The sequence below is a fragment of the Cryptomeria japonica genome, chromosome 6 (assembly GCF_030272615.1).
Source record: "Cryptomeria japonica chromosome 6, Sugi_1.0, whole genome shotgun sequence".
In the NCBI taxonomy this organism is placed as follows: Eukaryota; Viridiplantae; Streptophyta; class Pinopsida; order Cupressales; family Cupressaceae; genus Cryptomeria; species Cryptomeria japonica.
The window spans coordinates 442903811-442915393 of NC_081410.1; the positions used below are offsets into that span (position 1 = coordinate 442903811).

Consider the following 11583-nt stretch of genomic DNA (forward strand, 5'->3'; position numbering starts at 1 on the left):
TTTCCTCCATGAGATCCACCACAATCTCACTTTCTTCTACATACAACCTCCCACTCGATTTCCCTGTAAAACCATCTGCATCGCCATTAATGTCCAACTATTTTTGCAAAGTCGGTTCCTTCATCAGTTTCTTCTTAAAGTAATTTTTAAATAATTTATTTATCATTATTTTAATTTATTTTTTTATAATATGTAAATTTTTTATTTTTTTATATTAGAATTTTTATTATTTTTATTTTCTATTGGATCTTATGGCATGCATTTGGTATTGTGGAAGCATCCTCAATAATTTTGAAACTTTATTATTTTTTAAAATATTTTATTTATGAGCATTTTAGTCTATCAACTTTTAATCTATGATATCTTCACTTAGATTTTCATCCATCCTATCTAAATTCTATATTAATTACATTCTCAAAACACAAAAAAATAATTCTAGATATCTTGTTATTTTAGTTTATGCCTTAATAAAATTATTGGTATCGTCCTTTTAATTAAATAAATATATTTAATAAAAAAATTAAAATAATTTAATATTGATCCATAAAAATTTTTAAATTTATAAGTGGGCCCCAATCCACAATTTGCATATAACAAATTAAAAAATCATTTTAAAATTTTAAGAGTTATGACTAATTTTATAGTTAGAATTTAAATAATATAAGTTTATGATAATAATAATTCACAACTATATCTACTAGTAATTTAATTATTTATGATTAGAATTAGGATTAGAGTTATAATTAAGATTAGGATTGTAAGTAGGATAGAATGAGGGTTATATAATTGGGGGTAGAATTGACCTAACCGTAAGGGTTACAATGAATTTATGATCATAATTAATTTCACTAATAGGATTAGGGTTAGGGATGAAATCAAGGTTATAATTATAATTATATAATCAATGTTACAATTGAAATTACACTAAGGATTAGGATTAGGGCTACATTAAAATTTGGATTACATTTACAATTAAAGTTATGATAAACGTTAGAGTTAGGGTTAGAAATAAGATTAGGGTTAGAATTAGCATTATGATTACAACTAGGACAAAAGTAAGAATTAGGGTACAATTAGAATTAAGGTAAGGTTGAACTAAGGTAAGGAGGAAGGTTATAAATAGAGTTAGTTTTAAGGCTAACTATAGAGTTAGAAGTAAAATTAGACATACAATTATCGTTAAGTTTAGTATTAGGGTTATAATTACCCTTGAAATTGTAATTAAGCTTAGGGTTACAATTAGAGTTAGTGTAAGTCTTAGAATGAGAAGTATGATTAAATTTAGAATTTTGTTTAATTTTAGAATTAGAATTAGGTATATAGTTAGGGTAAGGGTTAGAATAGGGATCACCGTTAATTTTAGGGTTAGAGGTAGAATTTGTTAACAAGTTTTGATTCCAATTGTTAGAATAAACCAGAGGAAAACTGAGAGGGGTGGGGGGGGGGTAAATTAGTTTTCCACAAGTTAAACAATTATTGCAAATTATAAACCTTCTACCGCAACACAATGAAAACAACACGGTGAAAGATAAACCATGAAAGTACAAAACACACAACACCAATATTTTGACGTGGAAAACTCGGTTAAGGAAAAAACCACATTGGGAAACCCTACACATAGTCATATAATACTTCTGCAGCAGTATGTGAAATATTACAATGGGGATTGCACTTGCAATTAGGCCAACCACCTATCATGCACTGCTCAACATAAAAGGGAAGTCTCACTGACTTACATTAACATCGAACTACAATCTGGAGGAAATGAACGATGAAAATAGCATCTCCTAATGCTTGATACAGTTTTGGTAAAGCATAGATGTCTGCCCTACAATACCAAACTCTCCTCAAACCTTCATTGAATGATATAACCTTGTTCATACATAAAACACTCTCTGATAATACAGACATAACCATACCATCCTATATAAATTACATTAATATATCACCTATATATACCAATCATCAGGCTTGATAAACAAGGTTAGCTAAACCCTAAACCCATAACACATAATTACAAAAATTACATCACATGATACCATCGGACCAATATTATGATTTACATTATAGAGTATGGACCTAATTCAAATTCCCAAACAATTATAACCACCGAAAATTCTACCAAGACCAAATGCAACGCGTTTCACCAACTGGTAGAAACCCTTAGTGTCAATAATATAGAATAACCAACCAAATCCAAATAGGATCACCAAATCATCACGCCAGCCAATGCGAAGCCACCAAAAAATTAGGACACAATCAAGAAAACCTTCAGCATGTTATGAACCATTTCTAGAAGCCAAACCAAAACCACTTAGCCATTTCACCAAATATCACCAACTAGTATTGCCAATCGGTACCAAGAATATCAACCGACAAACCAAAACATAAATGATAGCTTCCAGAGCACCAAATCATGAACCAAATGAATATGACAAGCATATAAACATCTTGAATAACCATCCAAAACCAAATCTAACAATCTTATCATACCATATCAGAATCTATGATAAACTCAGCCAAAACCATGTCAAACCGAAACAAGTCAGCAGCCAACCAGAGCAGGTCAGTAACTAATCACACCAATGTTGACATCAATGATGACACATAATCAATTCTTGCATAATGCCAAAAATCTCTCCCTTTGGAATTCATGGCAACACTAAATGTGAAAAACATCCAAGTGAAAAGGAATGCCAAACAATCTCCCAAAACTGAACTGAAATATCTCTCCCCCCAAGATTTTTTGATTTTCACATGAGCAACTCTCCCCCTTTGACATCAATGACAAAGGAATTAAGTCGCCAAACCAAACAACTGACTACTCCCCCTGAGGATCAGCATCATCCCATCAACTCGGATCAGAAGACATTTTTGATAAGCTCACCAGATTGATGCATCCCTGCATCTCTAACTTTCTTCTGAAGGGGTGCTGACCCCCAATTGATCTCTCAGATATTCAAAAGTATCTTTAGGCAATAGTTTAGTTAGAATATCTACTTTTTGTTCCTTAGTGGATACATAAACCAAACTAACTTCCTTTGTTTCAACCTTTTCCTTCAAGAAATTATAACTTATAGAAATGTGTTTTGATTTGGAATGAAATACCAAATTCTTTGACATATCAATAGCAGTTGTGTTATCACAGTGAATAAAAATAGGCTCATCATAAATTACCCTTATATCTTTCAACATTTGCTTCATCCATAAGATCTGAGTGTAGTTAGCTGCAACAACTACATATTCAGCTTCAGTAGTAGATAATGAAGTGCATGATTGTTTCTTGCTAAGCCATGAGATCAATTCTTCCTAAGAAAGAATGCACCACCTGTAGTGCTCTTCTGGTCATCAACATATCCTGCCTAATGAGAATCAGTATAGGCACATAATCTGAAATCATCATCCTTTGGATACCATAGCCCATAATCTATTGTTCCTGCCAAATACCTGGATATCCTTTTAACAACAATATCATGAGTTTCTCTTGGATCTGACTAAAATCTAGAAGCAATGTAGACAACATTCATTATATCTGGTCTAGTCTAAGTTAAGTACAGTAATCTACCAATCATTGATTTGTATCTACTTGGGTTCACTCTAGGAGATTCGTCTTCTTTTGACAGTTTGCAACTGGTTATCATAGGGGTTCCAACAAGTTTTGAGTTTTCAAGTCCAAATTTCTTTAACAATTCACATATTTAGTTTGACAAATGAAAATATCTTTATTAGTCTGAGTAATCTGCAAACCTAAGAAAACTTTGATCTCACCAATCATAGACATTTCAAATTCATTTTTCATGTCATCAACAAATCTCATTCATAGACTTTCTTCTCCTCCAAAAATGATATCATCAACAAAAACTTCAATGATCAGAATATCATCATCCTCAATCTTATAGTATAAGTTACTATCACTGTTACCTTTGCTAAATCCGAGATTTTAAAGATATTTATCCAATCTAGCATACTAGGCTCTAGGGGCTTGTTTCAATCCATATAAAGCTTTCTTCAATCTACAAACCATGTCCTTGTCGTTTGATAATGAAAATCCATCAAGATTCTCAATGTAGACTTCTTCTTCAAGATCTCCATTTAAAAATGCACATTTGACATCTATTTGATATACCTTGTAATTCTTGTGCGTAACATAGGCAAGAAATAGTCTTACTGCTTCAATTCTTGCAACCAGAGCATAAGTTTCATCATAATCAATTCCTTCTTACTGTGAGTAACCTTTGCAAACCAATCTAGCTTTTTTTCTTACAACCTGACCTTCCTCGTTTAATTTGTTCCTAAAAACCCATTTAGTTCCAATAATATTTTTATCTTTAGGCCTAGGAACCAATTCCCATGTTTTATTCTTTTCTATCCTATTCAATTCTTCTTCCATTGCTTTCATCCAATTCTCTTTTTTTAGATGCTTCAATAAATGATTCCAGTTCAATTTGAGAAGTTAAGCATACCTCTTTAGCAGCTAACCTTCTTCTTGTCATCACACCTTTCCGCTTATCTCCAATGATCTGATCTTCAAAATGAGTCAAATTAACATACCTAGGAGTCTTTGGATTATCTTGACTTTCTGACTCTTTATTCATTAGAGATCTAAAATAAAAAATTCTCCAGATAATTATATATAATTTAAACTATTGCTCGATTAAAATCCCACCTCTCAAATTTGACGCCAAAATTGATGTTCAGCACTAATTCTTCTTCTAAATCTGACCACAACACTTCTAGATTTCCAATGCTTTTCTTTCTCTATGTTTTACAATTCCTTTTGTTGTGTTCTTTTCATCTCCATTCTTTGTTCTACCATCTCTATTCTTTATTCTATCATCTCTATTCTCTATTCTTTCATCTATATTTTCTGCATATTTCTCCCTCTTGTTTTTTCCTCCAAAACCAACAGTCTATATAGTGACCAAATCTATATTAATTCCTATTTTCGAGCCTCTCTCATAGTGGTGGACTAATTTATTGGTATCTAAGTGACACCACACATTGTTTAACTACAACATCACAGTCCTAAATGGTTTTGAACACTTATGTGTTCTCCATGCAATGATATTCATTGTGACACCAAACTGCTCAAGCCATTAAGTTCATTATTACTGGTGTTATTACGTAGGCTAGGCAATTGCTTAGTCGATATTACTATCAACTCTTACTGCTATCAATGCAGTTTGTTAGCTTCTCATGCACCACCGTTGGTATGCGAATTAGTTTTCATGCCATGCCATGCTTATTCTAACGGTTCTAACCACATTGATTAGTCTGTATTCACCCTACAGTCTATGTTCATCTTGAACACTAAGTTTTGTTTGTAGCATGGTCAATATACTCATCGAATCCTACATGTAAGGTATTTAGTTTTGTAGGATAGTCCCCGTGGTGCCCACCTTTCACGCACACAGTTCTTATTTCATTCGAACTTAATGAGTTTGACATGGTGTTTAGTCGATATTAATACTAATATTATGTAAAAATATTTATATGTTGAATAGTTTTTTATTTTTTTACATTAATAAATTAATAATATATAAGATTTACAAAATATTTACAAGTTAATAATTTTTTAATTTTCTAATTATAATATTTATTTGATTTTTTATATACAATTTGATTTTATAATTTTTTAATAGTTTTTTATTTATTATTAAATTTGAAAACTACTTTTATTTTTAATTGAATAAATTTATTATTTATAATTATTCTTTAATTTTTAGGATTTGGTTAGAAAATAAAGAAATAAAGGATCTTGAGGATATCAAGGAGGCATTCTTCCAATTCTACAAAGGTCTCTTCACATCTGAAGATTCTGCTAATTCCCGGGAGGCAAGAGAAAAATGCAGAAGGATTATCCCCTCCAAGATTTCAGTGGAGGATGCACAGTCATTAAGGGGGTCCATCACTCTGCAAGAACTAAAAGGTGCCATTAAAAGCCTGAATAATGATAAATCTTCGGGCCTGGATGGTCTGGCAGTAGAGTTATACAAAGCTAATGAGGACTGGGTATGTCAAGACCTGTATGAGCTTTATCCTGAGGCCTTTATCACTGGTTCTTTAGGGGAATGAATTAACAGTGGGATTATCAAACTACTTCCCAAGGATGGAGACAAGTCTCTTATAAAAAATTGGAGATCGATAACACTTCTTAATGTATCTTACAAAATATTGGCCAAGACACTTGCGATCAGATTGGAGAATATACTTCCTAAGTTCATTTATTCAACACAAACATGCTTTATCAAAGGAAGATATATCCTAGAAAATCTAATTACTAGTTGGGAAGCCATGGAATGGGTGAGGACTTTAGGATAGAACGCAACCATGTTTCTCCTAGACTTCGAGAAAGCATACAACAGGGTAGAATGGGGGTTCATTATGATGATGTTAGAAATATTTGGTTTTCCATCAAAATTCTGTAAATGGGTTAAGGTTTTACTCAAAGATGCTTCAACCTAGGTGAAAGTTAACGGGTCCCTATCATAGAACATTACTCTAGGCAGATCTATAAGACAGGGCTGCCCCCTAGCCCCTGCTCTCTTTGTTATTGCAGTCGATGCTTTGTTTTACATTCTAAGAGACTCTACTATCTCTCCTAAAGTTCAGGGGGTCCAACTTCCAAATGGTGAGGAATTGATTAATGCATAATTTGCTGATGACACGACACTCTTTATAGAAACCCGTAAACAGAATATGGAGGCCCTGGAAGGAAAAATCAAATTCCTAGGAGAAATATCAGGGGCTAAAATATCATAGAGAAAATCTATCATGCTTGGGTGGGAGGAGCGGCCTCCTGAGTGGCTACAACAGTTTGGGATCCAATGGGGAGGACCCAACAAAATAGTCAGATACCTAGGAATTTCATTTGCCATATCCCCATCCCTCAAAGAGATGTGGCATTGGGTTAGAAGCAAGATAGACAAAAAGCTTAATAAGTGGGATAATAGGTATCTCTCACTCGTCGAGAGATTGTAGGTGTGTCAAAAAGTTCTCTCATCATAGAACATCTACTACTCCTCAGTATGGATGTTCCCAATTACCAGATCCTAGAGATACAAAAAACCATTAGGAACTTCCTATGGTCTGATGGAAATGGTAAAAAGAAGATTCATTCTGTGAAATGGGAATGGTGTCATAAGGACAAGATTTTGGGAGGGCTAGGACTAAAAGACTTGAGAATCCAAGGAATTGCTCTTGCAGCAAAATGGATATTACATGCACTAGATGGGAATGAACCTTGGAAGGTTCTAGTTAGGAATAACATTTTGAAGGCTATACCGAAAAAGGCCAAAACTTGGAAATCCCTACCTTTCTGTGACCTTGTGGCTAGGGACTTCAAGGTCTCAATACAAGGATCAAATGTCTTCAAGTCTATCTGGAAGGCCTGGGATAGTATTAAGCCCTTCATCAACAATAATAGAGTCAACAACAATGAGCTAATCCATGGAGGTAGATCCATTTGGTGGAACCTCTTGCACGCCTCCAAACCATTGGCTCTTATGCAGGGGTGCTCTACCAAAGCATGGGCGGCAAAAGGCATTTGCTGCTTTAAAGACATTATTAAGTATGATGGGCTGCTGGACTAGGATACCCTCAGAGTTAGATTTAACCTTCAAAGCTCCCATAAACGAACTTATAATATGATGGAAAAAGCTTGCGAGAAACTTTACTTGCCCAAAAAATGCAAGAATGATATTGACTATTGTAAGGAACTTTTGTGGAATAGTACCATCTTTGTATCTAATATTAAACCTAGCATTATATATAAGACATTAACATATGATGAAACAATAATTTCTCATGTTAGTAAACTGTGGTTTGCAGATTTTTCAATTAAACAATGGCAAAAGGTTTTTACTAGACTATGGAGTAGCCCTGTTGTTCCCAAAGAGGAGTGTTTTAAATGGCTAATGATTATTAACAGGTTGCCACTCAGAAAAGATCATAACAGCTGTGATATTGGTAATATTTGCAGGGTTCCTGAATTAGTTAGACATATTTTTTTTAATGTAGCATTGCTAAAGAAATCTAGTTATTGTTTGGTATTGCTATTCCTAATCAGTTTATTGTGCTTGATGTTATAATCGGGTATATTAAGGGTCTAAAAAAGACACTAACCTCTTTTGGTATGTTCTTACTTTTGAGATTTTATGGTACATTTGGAAAATAAGAAATGAAGATAAGTTTCAGGGCTTAGGTAGGGCCCTTACTGAGTCTTTTCATGGACTCACCCTTCACTGAATTCTCCTGCAAGTATTAGTAATGACGAATGTAGAAAAGAACAAATTCTTCAGGTTCATAAAAGATGGAAACACAAGGATGTTCCTTCAAGAGATGGAAAACGGATACAAATGGAGGAAGGCAATCAGAGGAAAGCAAGATGTAGACCTGGCTTTGGAGTCCCTGGGAGCAGAGGTTGCCATAGTGAGAGACCCTGTTAAAGACCAGATATAGATGCTCACAGAACTTCTTGAGGAAAACAAGTCGTCTGGATGGAGGGCCCCAGGGGATGGACTGTGTGGATTGATGCACCACAGGAACAGATTCTGCAAGGATAATCAGCTAGCAACTTTGAAGATAGTGGTTTTGTTTTTTATAAAATATTATAGTCTCATGCTCTAGAAAATGGTATTCCTCCATGTAAATGTGGACCGAGGGTCCAAGTAGACACTCCGGGCAACCTTTCTGTAATAGCCTTATTTTCCTATATGCAATATAAAAAAAAATATTTTAATTTGATATATTTTATAATTTTTAATTTAGATTTGATTTTTATATATGTTACTTAATTATCTATTAACTTAATAAAATAATTTTTAATATTAATTTTATAAATGATTTTTAATTTATAATATTAATTTAATTAATTATTTTTAATTTAAAATATTAATTTTACAAAAAAGAAAAAAAATTTTAACATTTAAATTTTGATATATTTTGATTTTGAATTTTAATTTTGAAAACTAATTTTGATTAATCATCATGTGTTTATTGATTCATTGGAAAACTAATTAGATTTAGAGTAATAACCATATAAATTAGGTCCAATAAAAAAATTAGGACTTTGTAAAAAATCAATGTATTAGCCATATGAGATGAAATTAAGCAACCAATAATTCATAAAACCTCTACTTTAGACGAGTTTTAATATCCAATTTCAATTTCATAAAACCTCTACTTTAGATGAGTTTTGAGTTTTGATATTATAAATCTAAATAAATAACATATTATTAAGCTGATAGTTCCAAGTGACTTGCATGTCCACTCATAATCATACTGTCCACTAGGAACATGTCCACTACGAGTTTTGATATCCAATTTCAATTTCATAAAACCTCTAGTTTAGACGAGTTTTGAGTTTTGATATTATAAATCTAAATAAATAACATATTATTAAACTAAACTGATAGTTCCAGAAAACTGCGGACATTTTTCAATTAACACTATTATTCTACTGAAGTTAAGTGAGAGCTCCAAAAATTCATACAGTTTACTATTCTTAATTTTTGGATTTTTGAAACATGCAGTTTTCTATTCATAGCGACTTGCATGCTCAATTTCATAGTGTCAACTGGAGACATATACTATAAATATTCATACTCTCCATTGCAACGATCATTGTCAATTCATACTCTCAACTGCCGACATAGCATATTGTCAATTCTTCACTCACCATTTCCTTGCTACCTCTGCTCTCGCCAAGTTTCTTTGGATTTCAGGTTAGAAACCATAGAGGAGTTATCAGATGGGAAAGAAAAAGATTCCCATTACTTTCGTTGAAGATCCAGTGAAACGCAAAATTCATTTCCATAAGAGGGTCCATGGATTATTCAAGAAACTTCATGAGCTATCTGTTCTTTGCGGAGCTCCGATGTGTTTGATTGTTGAAGATGAAAATAAAATTCCATATTGCTATAAAACTGATTCAGGAGGACATTCCAAGTTCATTGCTGCTGAATACGACAAGCTCAACGTATCAGATAAGGTGAAGGTTTATGATCCTGCAACAAGAACCTTTCATAACAAGCTTAAAGTTGTCCGTGAATTGGAAGACCATGATCAAGGGATGATTGCACTACAAAATGCAACTGCTGAAGTAGCTACAGTTCTTGATGGCACCGAGGAAGTACAACTGCATGGTGATAGTAATCTTCATTCTGCACATCCAGGGAATGAAGATGAATTCTCTGTGGAATGGCTTGAAAATTTTCTTTTATCTGAAGATGACGACAAGGATGGACATAATCCCCCTGTTCCTACATAACAAGCTTGAAGACCAAGGGATAATTGAGGAGTCTGTATGTGCAGCTGCACTACAAATTACAACTGTTGGAGCAGCTACAGTTCTTGATGGCACCAAGGAAGTACAACTGCTTGGTGATAGTAATTTTAATTCTGCACATCCTTGGTGATGACAAGGATGGACATAATCCCTCTGCTCATACATGAGTTTCAGAATTGTACTTCTTGAATTCTTGCTACTGTAAACCCTTATTATTAAATTTGATTTAAAATTGTGGAATTGAAAACAGAAGGTTTGTTAAAGGCATTGGTTATTGTGTGCAAGATCCATCTGGAGAAATGGAATTCATTTTAATGTTGTCTTTTTCTATATTGATGTCTCATTCTTATATATAAGAGTGTGAGGTGATTGAATGTTTGTGTAGTGTAAGCAAGCAACATCAACATCAACAAGTCGTGAGATGGGAAAAAAAGGGTTCCCACAGGCAAGAGGAGCCCTGCTTCTGCTTTGTTGAAGAAAAAGAAAGCTTCTGTTGATTCTGAATTATGGGTAATAAACAGTCTTTAGTGTTAGTGGAATCAAGCAACATGGAAAGAAGAGGGTTCTTAGATTTCATTTTCAAAACAGGGGAAATAATAGGGTTAGAATTCATTTTCAAAAGAGGAGGAGGAGCCCTAGTCTGTTGAAGAAAGCTTCATATTGCTGTAAAACTATTGATTCTGAATTGATTACATCTGCATTCCAAAACCTCAAGTTATCAGGTGAAAGTTTAGAATCCCCCAACAGTAACAGGACCTGAGACTCTCATCACAGCCTTCAACTTGTCCATGGATTGAAAGAGGATGATCAGCAGATTAGTGATAACTACTATTTATCTGCAGCTCTTCATCACAGCAAGGAATCACAAGCACATGGTAATTGAATTTTCAATCTGCACATCCAGGGAATGAAGATCAAATATTCTCTGCTCAATGCCTTGTAAGGATTCTTTTTCCTCAAGTCCCTCTGTGCCTACAGATCATCAGGTCCATATTTTTAGCTGTTGCAGGATTGTTGAGAGTTGATGCATGAGCCTCACCACTCCAAGTTCTGCCCTGTACAGTTTAACATTCCGTTGAGAATTATTTTGCATTAGTTTATTTTTATAACTGCTGGTTAAAAGAGTTGTCCGAATAATGCATGATAGTTGCATGGAGAAAAAAGACCTCTTTTGTTTAGGGCCAATGTAATAAGTTTCAGAGATTGAATAAAAGATTTATTTGTGTGTTAATTGTGTTTACTGTGTTATTTTAGTTCTGTGTTAATTAGAGCTGTCAAAAGTTTTTCTAGCTGTC

General features: G+C 33.6%; 1 protein-coding gene across 1 annotated transcript; it reads left to right on the forward strand.

Annotated features, from left to right (window-relative positions):
• Positions 1-9751: 9751 nt before the first annotated feature.
• LOC131037487 (agamous-like MADS-box protein AGL29) lies at positions 9752-10270 on the forward strand. The gene has a single exon (XM_057969641.2). It carries the CDS (start codon positions 9752-9754, stop codon positions 10268-10270), a length of 519 nt encoding a protein of 172 aa, XP_057825624.2.
• The last annotated feature ends 1313 nt before the right edge of the window (positions 10271-11583 follow it).

Coding starts and splice junctions, on each gene's coding strand:
- LOC131037487 (XM_057969641.2), top strand. CDS start 9,752: ATGGGAAAGAAAAAGATTCCCATTACTTTCGTTGAAGATCCAGTGAAA.